This window comes from Bombus vosnesenskii, unplaced genomic scaffold (genome assembly GCF_011952255.1).
Source record: "Bombus vosnesenskii isolate JDL3184/JDL3185 unplaced genomic scaffold, Bvos_JDL3184-5_v1.1 scf7180000013351, whole genome shotgun sequence".
In the NCBI taxonomy this organism is placed as follows: domain Eukaryota; kingdom Metazoa; phylum Arthropoda; class Insecta; order Hymenoptera; family Apidae; genus Bombus; species Bombus vosnesenskii.
Genome location: NW_022882987.1, coordinates 154,925 through 172,124, shown reverse-complemented (window position 1 = coordinate 172,124; position 17,200 = coordinate 154,925). Strand labels below are relative to the sequence as shown.

At 32.4% G+C, this 17,200-nt stretch overlaps 2 protein-coding genes and 1 long non-coding RNA gene across 10 annotated transcripts; 1 reads left to right on the top strand and 2 right to left on the bottom strand.

Moving 5' to 3' along the window:
* Positions 1 to 594: 594 nt before the first annotated feature.
* Positions 595 to 2,993, bottom strand: LOC117236696 (DNA polymerase epsilon subunit 2). Of its 3 annotated transcripts, none has more exons than XM_033499856.1 (6): positions 2,940 to 2,993; positions 2,774 to 2,848; positions 2,441 to 2,716; positions 1,797 to 2,340; positions 996 to 1,679; positions 595 to 918 (listed from the first exon to the last, which is right to left on the bottom strand). In XM_033499856.1, the coding sequence occupies exons 3-6, from the start codon at positions 2,506 to 2,508 to the stop codon at positions 643 to 645; spliced, it is 1,572 nt and encodes a 523-aa protein (XP_033355747.1). In that variant the 5' UTR covers positions 2,509 to 2,716; positions 2,774 to 2,848; positions 2,940 to 2,993; the 3' UTR covers positions 595 to 642. The 3 variants fall into 3 exon arrangements, with proteins under 3 accessions (XP_033355747.1, XP_033355748.1, XP_033355750.1); XM_033499859.1 differs by having other exon boundaries at positions 617 to 874; XM_033499857.1 differs by lacking the exon at positions 2,441 to 2,716.
* On the top strand, positions 2,968 to 4,136 carry LOC117236703. 3 transcript variants are annotated; one of them, XR_004493898.1, is made up of 3 exons: positions 2,968 to 3,004; positions 3,301 to 3,730; positions 3,833 to 4,136. It is a non-coding gene; the product is annotated as an uncharacterized LOC117236703 (long non-coding RNA). The 3 variants fall into 3 exon arrangements; XR_004493897.1 differs by lacking the exon at positions 2,968 to 3,004 and having other exon boundaries at positions 3,269 to 3,730; positions 3,841 to 4,136; XR_004493896.1 differs by lacking the exon at positions 2,968 to 3,004 and having other exon boundaries at positions 3,269 to 3,730.
* A 400-nt stretch (positions 4,137 to 4,536) lies between these two features.
* On the bottom strand, positions 4,537 to 14,268 carry LOC117236698 (cyclin-dependent kinase-like 4). 4 transcript variants are annotated; one of them, XM_033499861.1, is made up of 6 exons: positions 13,914 to 14,268; positions 8,946 to 9,135; positions 5,798 to 6,145; positions 5,179 to 5,445; positions 4,911 to 5,069; positions 4,537 to 4,730 (listed from the first exon to the last, which is right to left on the bottom strand). In XM_033499861.1, the coding sequence occupies exons 1-6, from the start codon at positions 13,979 to 13,981 to the stop codon at positions 4,581 to 4,583; spliced, it is 1,182 nt and encodes a 393-aa protein (XP_033355752.1). In that variant the 5' UTR covers positions 13,982 to 14,268; the 3' UTR covers positions 4,537 to 4,580. The 4 variants fall into 4 exon arrangements, with proteins under 4 accessions (XP_033355752.1, XP_033355754.1, XP_033355753.1 ...); XM_033499863.1 differs by lacking the exon at positions 13,914 to 14,268 and adding an exon at positions 12,089 to 12,202; XM_033499862.1 differs by lacking the exon at positions 13,914 to 14,268 and adding an exon at positions 10,210 to 10,322.
* Positions 14,269 to 17,200: the final 2,932 nt, after the last annotated feature.

Sequence of the window (17,200 nt, the reverse complement as noted above, 5' to 3'; positions counted from 1 at the left end):
AGTTATGATCCTTATAATGTTTAATTAAACGGCCAGTAATTGACTTATGCTTCCAGCGCAGTGAATTGAGATATGCCGCGGCCCAGTCTGTACCTGTAATATTGTTATGTACATTGCGAAGAGGTAGAAACACATGTGTTTAATATTGTATGTATCTATTTATATAAATCGATAAGAAAAATAATTAAATAAACGCGTATTTCCTGTGTCCCAGATAGAAAGTCTGATATACAAATTTGTTAGGCAGTCTGAAGAGAAGTGAGGAGAGTGTTAAATTTGCCTGAGGTGTATTATGTTGATAATATTAAACATATTCGATCATAAGAGTCACTAAGTTATTCTTCAATATTATTTCGTTGCATTGCTAAACAACATGGACCAAGAAATTATCCAGTATTCTCAATGAATAAAATAAAATAAAATAATTTTTAATTATAATTAAATTATTTAATAAAGATTAAGTTATTTTCAATAACCAAACTTGGCTTATGAGATCTGTGATGTGAAAATATATACTCTATAAAATTGGCATGCAATTGTTCATAGAGAGGTAGAAGGTACAGTAAATTACTATTATTATTGAATTTACAAACATATGTTACTTGTTAATACTTTATTTCAAACGTCAATAATAATTTGTTGTTAAACACCATCCATATCTTTGGGAATAGCACAATGTTCAACTAAATTTAGCGCTGGAACGTATACTTTGAAGGAATGGTCGTTTTTTGAAAATGATCCTGGATTGATTATATGACAACTAGAATAGGTAGTTTCATATGCTTCAAATCCATCTGCAGTTACAATGAGATCTGGAGTAGGATATATTTGTAATGCATGATTGTATTTCCAATATATAGGTAACATTGGAAGACTTAGAGGAGTCAGATGAGATTGAGAGATAATTGATTTTGCATACTGAAACATTTATCAAAAATAAAGTTACACACTTTTATATAACATACATAAACAATCAGTAATATAATAAAGCTTACATGATCGTGGATATTGCCTTGAAATGGAAAGTAAAGAGTATTCCTACACATTTTCGTTAAAATATCTCCCCTTAGTACCACAATTTCTTTCGTACAATACTGAATTCTACATGGATTAGTAGCAAATATTGCTCCAGGTATATTTTTCCTAAAATCTTCTGTAAGATTTTTGGGCAGTGGCAATTTTGGCAAAATTTTTGGTGATCCAATATCATCTATTGCAGGTACAAAAATAAATTTGGAAGTTTGGTTTATATCTGGATATTGTATTATTATATCAGCAAGATTTTTTAATCCCTCTATCAATTTTTGCCTGCTTGATGGTTTTGCAGGAAAACTTAAAAAATGTCCACATAATACAAAAGCTATAGGTGGATATTCAGAATATCCTTCCAACATAATTTTAAATTTGCGTAAAACAATTTTATCATCTAACCACATTTCGGATACAAAAACAATCATTCCATCTTTGTTACTTTCTTCATAAGTTTTTAGTTTTTCAGAAAGTTTCAAAGAAAACTTGCTCAAACCACCAAATGTATTAGCATTGCCGAAATCTACACGTGCATTACTAGATGATTCTGCTGGTGGAAAACCTAAATTTTTCACATGTAAAATACCATCCTTGAAATCTCCATTAGCTATTACTATAGAGCATTCCATGATCAAACCATCCTGAAATCTGTATACAAATATTAAGGAAAGTGCAATTAACAGATAATTGATTTAGCATACTGAAACATTTATAAATATTCATGTTTACATAAATGATTACATAAATCTGGAGCTTCAAAAGGATATTGCTTTTTGTAAATCAACTTTTATTGTACCTCCTGTGTCTTCCAAATAATATTCACCCTCTACTAATTGAGAGAGAAGACCCATAACATAAACATTTCCTTCTTTACTTCCACTCAACAGATGTTCAATTGGTACTAATTCAATCCAATCTTTTTTTCTTTCACCAGGCATTGGAGGAGTAAATAATTCATGTCTCATAGTTCTGTACCAAAGCAACTCAAATCTATCTTTAAAAAGTATGGATTTATATTGTGCTTCGGCAACCAAATTTGGTGTTACAGTTTCCAAAACAAATTTGTTCTCAGACAACTCATATTTGATTCTAGGTATATCAAATACATCTATAACATTTAGTACTGTTTCTGTATCCTTTAACGCATTGGGTTTTATACATTCTTCTATTGCTAGCTTCAAATTTTCAATGGTTATCTGTGTATCACTTAAATTTTGAGCTAAAACTTGCTCTATTACTTGCATTAGCCACATTTCACGTTCATTTTCTTCTACATTTAGAAGTTCCTTAGCAAGTGAAATGCTAAGTTTCCTAGGCAACAAAAAATTTCATTCGTAAAAAATTAAGAAATAAAATTAAGATTTGGTATACTTACATAATACTATATGTAATACATTAAAAATTTATATACCTTGAAAGTACAAGTCCGTATAACGAAAAGGTACTTTGTACCGCATTTATTAATTTTTCACCAGGCATAATTACAGATGCTTATATTACATTTATATACATTATATCCTACGGAAAATATCTCTTTCAGATTAGCAATATTGATAATATCATAAAATTAACAATAAATAAAAATATAAAATAAACATTAAGCTTTCATACAACACTATTACTTTCATCTAATCATTCTAAAGTATAAAGAATATTAAATATTATCGCAACAATTTCCCGCTTTTTGCTGAAATATATATATGTGACTTATGTTATCCTAAAACCATCTAAAATTTCCACTTACAAAATATTTTCTGGCTGAACTTCGTCTTAATGGGAATAAAACTATTGCTATTTAGTAGTTTTTAATGCGTAGAATCTGAAAATGCAATTTTTAATTTCAGAAATTCAGCGATTCAAAAGTTATACGTACATAAAGTTGAGCATTTTTAATATATTTAATAGTTTACTTTGACGTCATGTTGCCTTCTATCCAAGATTGGTCCAATGAGTGGAATCGCTGGCTGTAACAAGTGTACGTATGTAACAGGTTACGTTAATATGTCAATTTTTGACAAAGTTCATTTACATTATGCGTCAACACTTTAATTATAGACATTAAAAATGTTTAACTTTACATATGTGTAACTTCTGAACCGCTGGATTTCTACAACTATGACTTGCATTTTCAAATTTTACGCATTGAAAATTATTAAATAGCAACAAAAAAAGTCAATAATTTAATTTTCATTAAAATAAAGTTTAACCTGTTTTCTTTTTCTAACTGTATACATAGTTATGTAGTTGGTTAATTTTTGTTCTCTTTGTAAGAATTGGAAGAATTGGAAGAATTGGAGGACGTGGAATGATGCTTTGGCTTCGCTTTTGCATCGGAGATGGCACGTTAAATTCCCCTATACTCTATATCTGTCCAACGAAACAGGGCAGTAAATGCAAATAAAACTTGATTGTTGCGGTTGCAACTATTGGCTGCTGACTAGTGACATTCGAGGGTTACACTTTTGTTTATCATTTTAACTGCATAACTTTTTAATTACAGAGTGTTATAATTAATAATTGATAGGTGACAATTATCAAATTATTACGAAACGAAATTCATGGAAAGTTTTGATAGAGCATATAAAATATGATTAGCCAATCAATTTTAAGTACACTTAATATATTTAGGTTATGTATTATATTCAAGCAAAGTACGATCAAGTGTGGATGATTATAGTGCGATAGGTCGTGATTGTAATCTGTAAGTATTAAAACACATTGTGATTAATTACAAATTGATAAAAAATTTTGTAAGTGATTATGAAATATATTTTGTTTGCAAAAGATATCTTTCATATGTAAGTTTTTCAGGAAGATAATATAAATCAGGTTTAGTTAAATACATATAAGAGATATAGCTGGATATTTTCTGTTTTGCATAAACGTAAACAGAAAGATTATATAAAAATGGATTATCAGTTATGGGGGATTACTGCTGCCTTAATTGGTCTTCATGTTGTGTGGTATAAAATACAATGTAGAATACCAGAAGAAGATCGACGTCCACATCCCTTTGTAAGAGTCTATCAGCAGATTATGAAGAAAGATAGTACATAATTAGAGATAATATACTTGTATAATGTGTAATAAATGTTTAGTAAACATAATTTATAAAGTAATATTTATTTAGTTAGCATAAGAAATAGGATGATAATGTTTAATAAAATTAAGAAAAGTTAAACTTATGTGAGAGGCTGTATTTTGTAATTAACTTTCAAGAAGAACAATCTATTAATATATATGTACCTTATAAATAAATAAATATATATATATATATATAATAGTATACAATAATATTATTTTATACAAAATTTTATTTTAAGATGTATATATAATATAGATACAATAAATAAATAAATATATATATATGATATTGAAATCATATTAGTTAAACAAAATCTCTTCAGTAGTTATAAACACAAACGTGCAAAACAAAAATAAAATTTATTAACAATCATTAATTGATATAATGAAAATCTATAAAGTTTAAATAAATAGTCAAATAAATATATATGTATACATGTATAATTATATTACAATCACAGAGGAGCTTAATTACAGCCTTTAATCATAGGCAGATGATCGAAGTCCTGCTGCTGATGATGCATGGAGGAGCTTTTCGGCCGATTTTCATTTTGACTATGTACTGAAGCACCAGGCTTGGGAAGTTGGGGTAATACCATTTGACTGTAATTACTATTCTAAAATACAATAGATATACAATAGGTAAGGGTATTTTTGTTACCAGTTTTGTATGCAATATATTATCTTGTTGTATATTTTAGTATTTGATATAGATTTTGTAGTAAGAAAAATGTCATGTATCTTTTCTATCTGGTTCATTATTCATTGTATTCTTGTTATTATAAAATTGTACATACTCGTGATCGATCTCGATATTTTTTAAGCTTATCGAATTCCTCCATTTCAACTTCGGGCATTTTGAAATGAAAATTCTCAAAATAAGAATGTTGTAGAAGTTGTTCACAAGACCATCTTTCGTCAGGATCTTTGTTCAAACACTTCTTAAGAAAGTCAAGCTGTTAGATGAAATGAATGGAGTCAATTAAATCTTCCTATAATCAATTTACTAAAAATTTTTTATTTAAACCGTTTATTTAAGATAAAGAAAGCAATGTAAAAATTCACCTGTAGAATTGTATTGCCTCTATTAGGTAGAGCAGTTTCGAGGGGCGTGAGGGTTTGAGGAGTCGGTAAAGTGATACCAGCGAAAAATTCATTTTGCTGAAAAATAGCTATGTGTCTCGGCAATAAGTCACCAATAGTCCTTCGAATTAAATACAATTGATCCACGTCTGATTTTCCTGGCCATAACGCTTCTCCACGTATTAATTCTGCGAAAACACAACCAATTGCCCACACATCGACTGGTGTACCATATTGAGTATCTCCTACCTGTTGAAGACCACGTTCTCTTAGTAATTAAAAATAATTTAATTATTATAATACAAGTCAATAAAATCTAGAAGTACGAAAAAGATCCAAGCAGAATACGAATAAATATCCTTAGTGAATTAATTAATAAAATACATTATTTAAACGAATCAAAAAAATATATAATTTTTTTATTAGTATGCTAGATTAATATCTATATTAATTTTATTTTTTGTTTTAACCAATTTATCGTTAATGTCACGCACAAGATTTCAACGGTTAGAGATAATGAATTATTAATAACAAGTGCGTATAGAATGGAATCTTAAAAAAGTAATGGAAAGAAATGATTATATTTTGTAAAAAAAATTACCAGCAGTTCAGGCGCTCTGTACCATCTAGTTGCGACGTATTCTGTGTAATTTTCACCAGGACTGAGCATTCGTGCGAAACCAAAATCGCACAATTTCACTACGCCATCGGCTGTAATTAAAATATTTTCCGGTTTTACATCCCTGTGAACGCAACCTAGTCGATGACAATACGCGATGCCCTGCAGAATTTGCCATGTAAGCTGCTTCGTGGTGATTTCTGGACATCCGCTCGGATACCTCTCCATCTCGTTCAGTAGCGTGTACTCGCAATATTCGAAGACTAGGTGCAATTTCCGTTTCCGTCTGAAGACCTCCAGAAGATTGACTAAATTCGGATGTTTCAAATTCTAGAAATCAAATTATCTTTATAATCAAAACGTTTTTTAAATATACTGCACGCAATACAATGAGTTTGGGAAGCTCAAGGATTAAACAACCAACAGTTCAACTTTTTTTGGTACAACAGTATGAAAGTGACACATAAAAGAAAGTTTAAGATTGATACATTATAAATTACAGTAATTTTTATACTGAAAATTGTTTACTATATCGTAAGGTAAAACTACGTGAGTTAAGTATAAGATCGTTATTCGAAAGCGTTGATTCGAAATAACAGAAGTCGCGTAGGATATTCTTCGACGTTCGTCTGTGTTGACGATTGTATTAAGAATGAATGAGAATAATCCTAAGTGTCGGAATCATAAAACCGTTAGGGCCCGCAAGTCCACGATGCAGGAAGGGAGAGGACTTCATTTATGTTATCTTCAAGTGTTCGCCTTCACGTCTTGAAAAGTTTCGTCAAAGACGAACAAAAACAAGCATCTTCTATTTCCAGTGTTCTTTATATTTTTGTTTACTACGAGAAGATACGGGAAAGTTAGTTTTCTCACATTCGGTATTTTCCGTTAGCAATTTTCTCTCATGGGCGGCTAAGACCCTTCCTAGTCCACCAGGGTTCTTGTGCTCCAATCAAAAGCAACGTCTATCGCCCTTGCTTTCCTAAACAAAATTGTCCTTAACGAATCAGCTCATCTTGTGGTCTCAGACACACCCACCCCTAGCTTTCCTCCGCCACAACATCGTCACTAAACCATTCATTCTCTATCTTTAGAATAGTCAACATCTTTTACCGAGTTTCTACCCTTAGACCGGTCGCGTACTTAATGTATCAGTGTAACTAAGTTTTACATAAAGTTGTTGGAGTGAACTGTGATTTATGTGTGTTAATTCAGTGTATATTCCACTGTGATTGCTGAATTCATAATAAAGTTTAATAAAAGCAAAATTGATAGTTGCGTTACGACTCAGCTATTTTATTTTATCATCCAACCCCCAAGTTTACATGACAGTCGCCTCGTAGCGCGCTGTAAATTTAATTAACTACCGTTGCGAATATCTTTTTATATCGTAATATGAAGAATTTAATTAATTATTTTTCGGTACTCTATATTCGATTGACAAAATCATTTTGTCGTTGGAACAGATTTTCAAAAAAGTTTCTTACAGTATCGCGTCACATGTAATTGTGAATGATTATTTAGATTTGTAAAGTATGGAATAAAAATAAACAGATCAATGGATGATGGATATAAAGAGATTGCTAAGCGACGAGCGTGTCGGTCTTGCTTATGACTGTATCAGAGACACATTTTGTAGGGCAGAATTCATAGTAGTACTGACAGTTTTTTTCAGTTCTCTGCAAATATCTCGAAAATTAGAAGAGTCTGACGGCAATATGCAAAGAAAGAAGTTGTTTAAAATTGTTATTTCTATTACATATTAGAAGATCATGTAAATCTAAGATGATGTCAGTTTCGTAGTTACCTTCTTATAATATATAAGCTTTCTTTCACCACATCGACTTTGATAATTTTTGAATATGTGTAGAAATCAACATTATGAACAACTTTTCCCATATATATAACTATCGCTCAACTTTAGTTTCCGAGATATTCGCAAAAAATTGTTGGCAGTGTAGGCACCATACACAATAAGTATTACCAATAATTGTGCGTTCCTAGCGTATATGTTAGTATTGGCGTTAGTATTCTTATCTTTTTTTTGTAGTTTATATAGATCTTGAATATATTAAAAAATTATCGAAATCAGAAATTTTTTGCTTTGGTTTGTTATTGCGGACAGCGTTTGCGATCAAAAGTCGTGTGGAAAGAAAATCATTAACATCACGCCCCGTATTTGCTGTACGGACGAAAGAAGTTATCCTTGAGGCGAAATGTCAGAACAGAGTGGACGCTCGTTTGAATGCGCATATGTTTGGAAGAGAACTCTTTGATTATTTCGATAAGGTTAGGTCATCGAGAGCAGAACACGCTAAGATATTGACCGCCACGGTATTGACCGTTGGCCACTTCTTGCAGTCGACGTCGACGGTGAATTTATATTGCTACGTTGCTGTGCAAGAGCACGAATTTTTCTTCCACGAGCTGATCGATATTCTTAAAAAACTCTATGAAATGTCAAACATCTATATTCTAATTAAGGCTAATAATACTTTTGAGAATTTCTCCATATTTTTTGAACGAAGTTTTCTTAATTCGAGACTAGCCACTGCGAGCTGTAGTACCTTCAGCTTGTAAGGGGTCGTTCACTTGAAGGTATGGGTATACATATGTATATACGTAAAGCGTTAGAACCATGTTGGAAGAAGAGAGAAGTAAAGAAAGACATGAGACTTATTTTCAGATAGCTTGATCCTAGCCTTGTGATATCTAACAGTTCCTTTCTTCTCCACCCTTTCTTTTTGTATACATACTACAGGCATAGGAAAGGAATCTCTTTTCAACTTATTAAATATTGAAACTGCTGTTCTATTTTGTGATATTATACGATCTCCGTCTTCTTTCAATTTAAGACATTTTATCATCTCAAACACAGTATATACGTATCAGATTGATAAACAAAATATCTAATTTTTTTCAGGTGGCGATAATATTTATGATAAAGATTACGATGATACAGAAATTTTGAAATGATCATGCTTGTTCTGCTATATCGCTACCATGTGACTTATGTAGTATGATTTGACAATAGGTCTTGCAGTAACGATAAGTCAAACGATAGTGATTATATTGTATAAGTGGCCTAAGAATTTTACACATTATTGTATTTTCAAGCATAACGACTGACCTTAAGAAGCCTTATTTCACGTAGTGCGATTTTGCGTATAAGAGGATCATCCTCAGTTTGTTGGAACTTTTTAACAGCTACCAATTTTCCAGTTTGCCGATCTCTACACTGGAAGACTACACCGTAGCTACCCTCCCCAAGACGCGCCAGTCGTTCGTATCGGTCCATCGCCTTGCTTGGCGCGCGTGACCTATAAAAAAAAATAAATTCTTTATAAGGTACGTAGCTCAATGAGACATCGTACTTAAATATTAATAAGGAAATAATGTTGATATTGAAAGATAAGAGTATATATATATATATATATATATATATATATATATATATACTCTTATATATATATATGTACTTGCTTATTGTACACATATACTCTATATCATATTTCTTTATTTGTCCTTTTTTAATGATTCACCATTTCATAGTGTTGTGTTTCGATTATTTAATTACGTGAAATTTGAAATTTATATTTCGATGCGATCATTATTAAAAGAATTATAGAATAGCGAGAGGTCGTGAAACACCGATATTTTTTACTAGTAGTTCTGTATCGAAGTATGTGACACAGTTATGAGTACGATGCGGATGTTATCTTCTGTGACACGCGTGTTCCCATTGAAGTGCAATGACAATCGCGATCCATGAAATACATTTCTCACATCATTTATTGGATGAACAGCGTAGCACTTAGCTACATACTAACTTTTGATTCTAGAACGTATACATACACTAACGATTATAAATGAAAATGATCCTTATGTTGTTAATTAATGTTGATTATAATCTTGTTAATGTCTGAAATGAAGCAAAAGAACACTTTTGAAAAAGGTAAGTTACTTTCTTACTTTGCCACCTGTATTTAAATATGGCCAAGTGAGGAGATTGAAGGATAAGTAATAAATACAAACGTATTTAATTTGAGGAAACTTCTACGATTTGGAATTTTTTATTTTAAATAATAAAATATCTTATTGTACGTAGCCGCAAAGATTTGTAAATTTATAATAATATTTTCTAAGTAAATTATATTTTATTTTTTGTACTTATACATATTCTTTTTGGGAACAGCTTCACTTTTCCACGGATAAATGAGGAAAATATAGTTTTGTATGCAAATGCAATAGATTTGAAATAAGTAAAAGTGTCCCCTATCTGAGTATTAAGGTATGTGTAACTTATAGGATTGTCAGTAGACGTGATACTAGAAATCTTTCCACCAACAGCGGATAAAACGAAAGTTTCTAGTAAATTTTGGGCTCGTACATACTTTTTATACTTGGCAAGACATGGCAAAGAGGTGAACTGTTGCGCAAAGAGCATGCTAGCACTGTAAAGGCTGCGGATCAGACTGTCTGTAGTCTCGCCAATGACCAAGGGTCAAGCTCCCCTGTTTCGCTTTATTCGAATCGGAATTCAGAGCGCAGGCGCCCTTAAATCACGTAATATAGCTTGTGTAAAAATCTCATGTCTCCCAAATAATCATATGGAAAATGTGTTATTTTGTATAGTGAACAAATGCACAAACAAATTTGTTTTTTATTTAATATTTCACAATGTTTAGTCTTCGATATGTTTCTCTCATTTTTCTATTTATCTTCATATTTCTCTAAGTTTACATGTGCAGTGAGTCACAGAAGTAGTCGTATTTTTATAATTATTGAATTTAGATAACTAATATCTTTTTTAACAATAAACACTTTGCATTATTTATCGATAGGAATATATATGTAATAATTAAGCTTTTGATCGATATATCGTTTATTGAAAAACAGCAATTTGTTATGATATAAACTTTAAACATCAAATGAAATTGTAATTGCAAGGGTACGAATACTTCTGTGACTCACTTTATGTATATATTATAAATCGTACAAACTTTCAGTGAAAATGTTCCATTTTGGATCTGATATTTTTGTTTTTGATAAAGACTGAAAGGTTATGTAGAACATGTGAGTTTCGTGAGTCCATTGGAAGCTTACCAAAGCGGCACACGCTGCCCATAGTTTGCAAATCTTAAATCGTTGACCATATCGAGACAAGTGGAAACAGTTCATCAGCATATTCGTGTTGTTTTAGCGTTACCAAAATCAGTGGTTCCGGATATTCGATAATTTAGCTATCGTTAAACAGTTAAGACAGAATTAACTTTAAATCGGTAGAAAATGCATCGCTGCCATCAAAAAGGTTAATGGTGTTAATTAAAAACGTTTCAACTGCTCTGCAATGGTATCATATTGAATTGGCTAATTTCGTGAGTCATGAGAATCGAAAATCTATTAACTTCAGTTAATAAGGAACAACTTTCAGTTATCGTCCCTATTAAGTAAGTGAATTGAAGAATGGTAAGAAATCTTTTAAAGAAACCTTCTTTATCGTTATAATTAAGAAAATAATGTCAACATAAATGATGTCACAAATATAGTCTGCTGAAGAATAATAAGGTTAATATCGTTACTGTTCTCATCAAATAAGTCGCGGGTTACCGCCGAGTAAAAAGTAATAGAATTGATTTAGACCTTTTTCCGCGTCGCGTTGTGTTAAATTCATGCAACAATTGTAAATTTTATCTGCTCAAAGAATATTTATTATTATATAATTCTATTATTCATTATTTGTTGCTACTATAATTATAATCACAATTATAATTATTATTACATTATATTTATTATAATTATAATTATATTATTTATTATTATTATTGTAAATCGTATGTAAAGTAAAGTTCTACTTGTTACAAATGTCGGTCGTAATACGAATCCTATAATTACAACATGGACAAGAAGAAACTGATAAAACTCCTATTTTGTTTTCATTAATAATTTACGGTAGCTTTCTTCATTAAGTTGCAAAAATGATTCGAATTGTTTGATAATACAACCTTTATTAATAAAGTATTATTATTAAAATTAATACGAAACACATATTCTTATGCAGAAAGTCTCAGCAATAAGAATTGCTTGATTTAGATTGTTGTAAGAAATAAAATCTTGCATCATATGAAATATATATGTAATATTCTTATGCATAAAAGTGTAAAAACAAAGCTTTCCTAATTTATATTGTTCTGTCATTTAGAATATTCGTTATTGTGCAACGTTTCTTTTACAATTTATTCATATTTATTTGAACAATTATCTTATACGTACAAAAATCCCAGAATGGAGTTCATAGGATTTTGATGTTGAAACACCCTGATTGTTGAACATGCCGAGCGCTACTGAACCCGCTGAAAGACTACTTTACGTTACTGTTGACTTCTTGATTATTGATAATCGATATTAGGTTGCCATATTGTCCATGTTTAAATAACGACCATGAAACAAGGTGGATTGTTTTTAGCGTAGAAATGAAGTGACGCAAATTATGCAACTTTGAATCGAGTTTAGTGGATTTAATAAGACTAGTTGGAAATCATATTTGAATAAAATAAACAGTTTAATTACAACATAGAATAATTGGAAATTTTAGATATGGATTCGTCATTTTTTCTTTAGAACTCTGACAATAAGTTTAATCTAGTAAAGATTATATTATGAATGCGCTAAGAAGGGTATGAATTACACAATGATGAAATCTTTAGTGGCAGTCGCATATATTGTAAGTTTATGGCAGAAAATGTAGAACAGTCATATGAAATATTCATTTTTCAATTAGATTATCTTAATATTTATAGATGCAACTATATTAGCGAGAACTACATAGAACCCAAGAACTCACTAGATTTTGAAAAGATTTTTATTTTCCAGAAATTTTATGTTATTCTCGTATTTATGACAAGGAATTGAACGTATAAAACCAGCTAGCTACACATAATACTATCCGAAAAGTGATCTAGTACTATTAAAGTATTACAAAGTTTAACATTAATAATATAAAAATTTAATATATCTTAACATTTAATGTAATAATATCCTACAATCAGCTTGTACACTATTTTTGTCATTTAATTTTTACGTTATCTTTGGATTATATTTCTTATTATCTGTAGTCGTAATATTTGACACGTTAAAGCAGTATCTTTAAAGTAATGAAAGTTCATCCTTTGACATTTTAACAAACTGTTCGACGAACTACCACATTGTGTAGCAATTATTGTTTTGCGCTAAGAAAATTACTCTACTTTAGGACTAGTGTTAAAATTTTGTTAATGCATCAACTGTATTTAATGGCTATTCACAACGTCTAATGTATACAATGTGTCTTACGTGTTTAAACTACATAGCAAATATCGATCGATTTAATTCAATGTCAAAGTTAAATGTTCTGGAAAGAGTAGATCTTCAGATTCCGGTCATGGTATCCTTTACTTATATTTTTCTACCATTCTTTGTTTCAAAAAACGTAAAACTATTTGTAAACAATAAATTTGCAAACAGTAAATGTGAAGTTAAGCAAAATAAACAGAAAGAAATGTTCTATTTTCAAATAAAACTAAAATTGGCTATAAATTAAATAAAATAGAAAAATGTCACAAAAATACCATTATGTCATATACATGTTAAAATTCGAAAAGACGCCACGAATATATTCACAGATATTCAGATTACAAAAAATAATATATTGGGTTGCAACTAAGTGATTGCGGATTTTGTTATTACCACCTAATGACAATGTCATTAATAATACGACTACTGATAATAATAACCAAAAAAAACAACTTAGTATTTATCATAATTCTCTAATATTATATTATATCTAATATTATTCTAACTCTACTCTAATAATATATCTAATATTAATATTGTCAATAAAAATGAAAATGCTATAAATAGAAATTAAATAAAGAAAGGATTTTATTCAATTATTAACAGATTCTCTACTTGAGAAATCATCATCGTCACCGTAAAGCGATAGATTCAAAACTATTTCGCAAAGAAGACAAAAATTATTAATATCGTACAAAATTTTATGGATATTAAATGTGAAAGGTTGAACAAAGGAAAGATTCGTAACAAAATAGTCAGTGTTTACCTCCTTGGTAGCAGAGGTAGTGTGCTACCAAAAAGCCAAAGCTTTCTATCTTGGAGCCATTTGTCCATGCGAAGGCTTCTCACAGAAATTTCGTCTGTTTGATGGAATATTCAAAATGCATCGTTGATAACCTTTGTTTGACTCTACTTGATCGCATCTGAGGCGTCGGCATTATCGATAAAAATATCTTGCGGTGTAGTAGTCGTATTATTACTGACAGCGGTACCTTTCACCAGTGTATCCAACCGATTAAATGTTCGACCATTTGTTTAACTACGTCACTGAGACTGATCAATAATCCGCACGAGTTGCTAGCATTAACTGAGGACAGAATAGTCGTGGCATTAAATGAGACTTCGTGTCTCTTCTGTTCTGTTGGTTCTGAAATACCAACGATCATATAAAAAGGTCTCGATGCTCATATACCGAAGTCTAGGGAAATCTGTTCAGAAATTGAGTCGTGAAAAATCAACGTGGAAGACAAGAAGGTTCTTGTTCTACGCATGCGTGACATAATATCAATGTCTTAGACAAAGACACAAATACTCTATTCGTCTCTATCCACCTCGCAAGAACGCTGACTTTGTTGATCTTTCATGTGAATTTCTCACGACTAGACACGATTCAATTTTCGGACGGTTTTCCCTAGCGAGTATAGAGGCCTGTTTATATGATCGTAAAAATATCGAACTGAAAAAAGTTAGAGAGTTCCTTACGCCATCTATGATTCGCTACGGCGAACATAGAAATTAGTACATTCAACTTAATTCTCGATCATAATGCAGCCAATGTAGTATGCATATGTAGCTATAGAAGCTACATTCATTAAACTCTTGAAAGAAAGTCTGTCAACCTCCTATGAAAACTGTTGGCAGCGATAGGCTCCAACTTGATGTAAATGGATACACACTTTTATTATTTTTTTGAATTATTCTTTACTCTCTAATTATCAAAAATGCAAGAAGATATTTCACATGAAAGTTGTTTCATTTAATAGGGAAACGTAATATAATATTAGGGCGAGTTTGTAAGAAAGCTATTTCCTTTCTGATTTCGATGATTCTTTAATATGTTCTATGATCTAATCGATCGTCGTTGGCCGGATTCCTACAACACCCACGCGGTGAGCGCGAACGCGAGCGCGCGGCGATCGAGAACGCGGACGCGTATGGAGGCTGAGTCTCCTCTACCAATCGCTTCAGTTGTGCCAATTGCGTTTCTCGGCCTGCGTCTTTTGTGTTGTACCGGCGAGATGTTCGAGGAAGAATCATGTTTCCTCTTCCAGCTTGTAATAGGCGGACCGCGAGGTGCCGGCCCGTTCATTTTCTCTTTTTCTTCTTTTCCTTCTTCCTTCGCACTCCGCACTGCACGAGATCACTGTTAAATGTTTCGCACTATAACACGTGAGTGTATCCCATTTCTGATATGTAAGAAAGTAATTGAACGAGTTCAAAACAATCGCGTTTATAGTATGTTCTGTATATTTGGAAATGCCGAACTTGTGTGGTTTCACTTGAATTAATGTTCGTCCACGTTGACGATTGTACAAAGAATAACCGAGTATATTTGGCGTCGCAGCCGAGAAACCGTTGAAGCCCGCTGATCTGTATACTAGTAAGGGAGAGGGCATAGTTTACGGCATCCTCAAGTGGCTTCTTTATCTTTCCTTGGAACCAGGGATGATGAAATCCAGGCAATGGCTATGAGCGTTCGAAACCTCGTGTTTTCAGGTGTTGCAATCGCAAGACGTTTGGACCCGTTGGCATGCACACCATAGAGATGAGAAAGTTTTTTTTTTATTTATTTGTTGAAATTACAATCAATTCTCGCGTTGAGAATTTTCAGTAATTTTTCTGGCGTGGCGCAGTGACATGGCTGTTTATTTACAATAAGTTAATACTTGTTATAGATAGGTATAATTTATAAGTATTATAAGTAAGTGCATATGCTTAATTTGGATAACTAAATGAATCTAGCGTATAGGTCTAGCGGGTAGTGCCTCCTCAGCCTGCGAATCTGGTCCGTCGTATCAAGTAGTCCAGTGATTAGGGGGTTGTTAAGGAAATTCGAGGATTTGGAAATACAAATAATTGACTATATTTCACACACAACAGCTATACATCTATATTACACTCTGAAGAACGTCTTACACGCACGCTTGTCGCCAACCGACTATCCAGAATCTTCTAACATCTGGCAACAGTCTTTTGTCTCCACTAAGACCTGGACGCCCTCTGACCTTTACACACACACTCTCATGTACAGTGTAAATGTATCATTTCCCTAACAATATAATAACATGTTAGTAGCAGCGTTATCTTCATTTTAACTACCCTTATTATCCCAAAGGAAATAAGGGATTGAACGATTCGCGGCGTCGATTAGTAAATCGTAACGGGAATTTACGGCTCCCGTTGGCGCGCTCTTTCGAGATCGTGTCTCCCCGCGAACGTGCGAAAACATCCTGTCTTTATTTACTGTTCTTTTACTCCATTTATTATTTTGTTTTTGGGGCCTCTCTCCTTCATTAGCATTAGTGCTGCTTTTTGTTAGTGCTCTGTATAGAGACGTGCCGACAAATTTATCTATTTTTCCCGCTAAGTTTTCCTTATTGGTTCTGAACTCGTCCCGTATATTCTTTAGTTCATTGTATATTCCCCGTGCGGGAGGGGGGACTTCGGAAGCCTGTTCAATTTCCTTCCTTAGGCTGCGCCGCCATTCATTATTCGATTCTTCATTTAATTCATTAATATTGCTCCATACTGGGGCATTGCCTGAGTTAACGGGATCGCACCCTCCCTCCTGTTCTCGAGTCCTCACTATTAATTTTCATCTTTTTCATTTTATTCTTTATTTGTTCGAACGTTTGAGGACTTTACTTATTTCTATATTAGGGTACTTATAATCCTTATATATTTCATCGAGCTCCATCAGGAGAGCCACCTCTTTTACCGTCCATATTCTACTTGGGCGCTTGCCTTGGGTTCCGTTGCCCTTGTTTTTTCATTTCTTACGGCAGGGTGCGCATGCCGTTCATGTGTGGACAGCCCTCTTTGAGTCCCGAAACTCATGGGGCAAGTTTCACACTTAAACGCTCCTTCATTACTTTGACTTGTGCCACTACATTTCGGTATGTGGCACCTAGCCCCATGTAACTTCGGGAAATTTCTTCCACAATGCATGCATCCCCACTGAATGCGGGCACCCACATGATGCAGACTAAGGTGCCTGTCCTGGTCCATCAACATCATAAAGAAAAGGCAAACTTCCCTTTTCTCGCAGACCGG

What these genes read in the sequence shown, in the direction of transcription:
- LOC117236698 (XM_033499861.1), bottom strand. Translation starts at nt 13,981, where the DNA reads ATGGACAAATGGCTCCAAGATAGAAAGCTTTGGCTTTTTGGTAGCACA. An exon ending in GAGGCAATACAATTCTACAG is followed by an intron (nt 5,070 to 5,178) that starts GTGAATTTTTAC and finishes TTCATCTAACAG; the next exon opens with CTTGACTTTCTTAAGAAGTG. An exon ending in AATATCGAGATCGATCACGA is followed by an intron (nt 4,731 to 4,910) that starts GTATGTACAATT and finishes ATTGTATTTTAG; the next exon opens with AATAGTAATTACAGTCAAAT.
- LOC117236696 (XM_033499856.1), bottom strand. Translation starts at nt 2,508, where the DNA reads ATGCCTGGTGAAAAATTAATAAATGCGGTACAAAGTACCTTTTCGTTA. An exon ending in AAGTTGATTTACAAAAAGCA is followed by an intron (nt 1,680 to 1,796) that starts ATATCCTTTTGA and finishes ATATTTGTATAC; the next exon opens with AGATTTCAGGATGGTTTGAT. An exon ending in AAGGCAATATCCACGATCAT is followed by an intron (nt 919 to 995) that starts GTAAGCTTTATT and finishes TAAATGTTTCAG; the next exon opens with TATGCAAAATCAATTATCTC.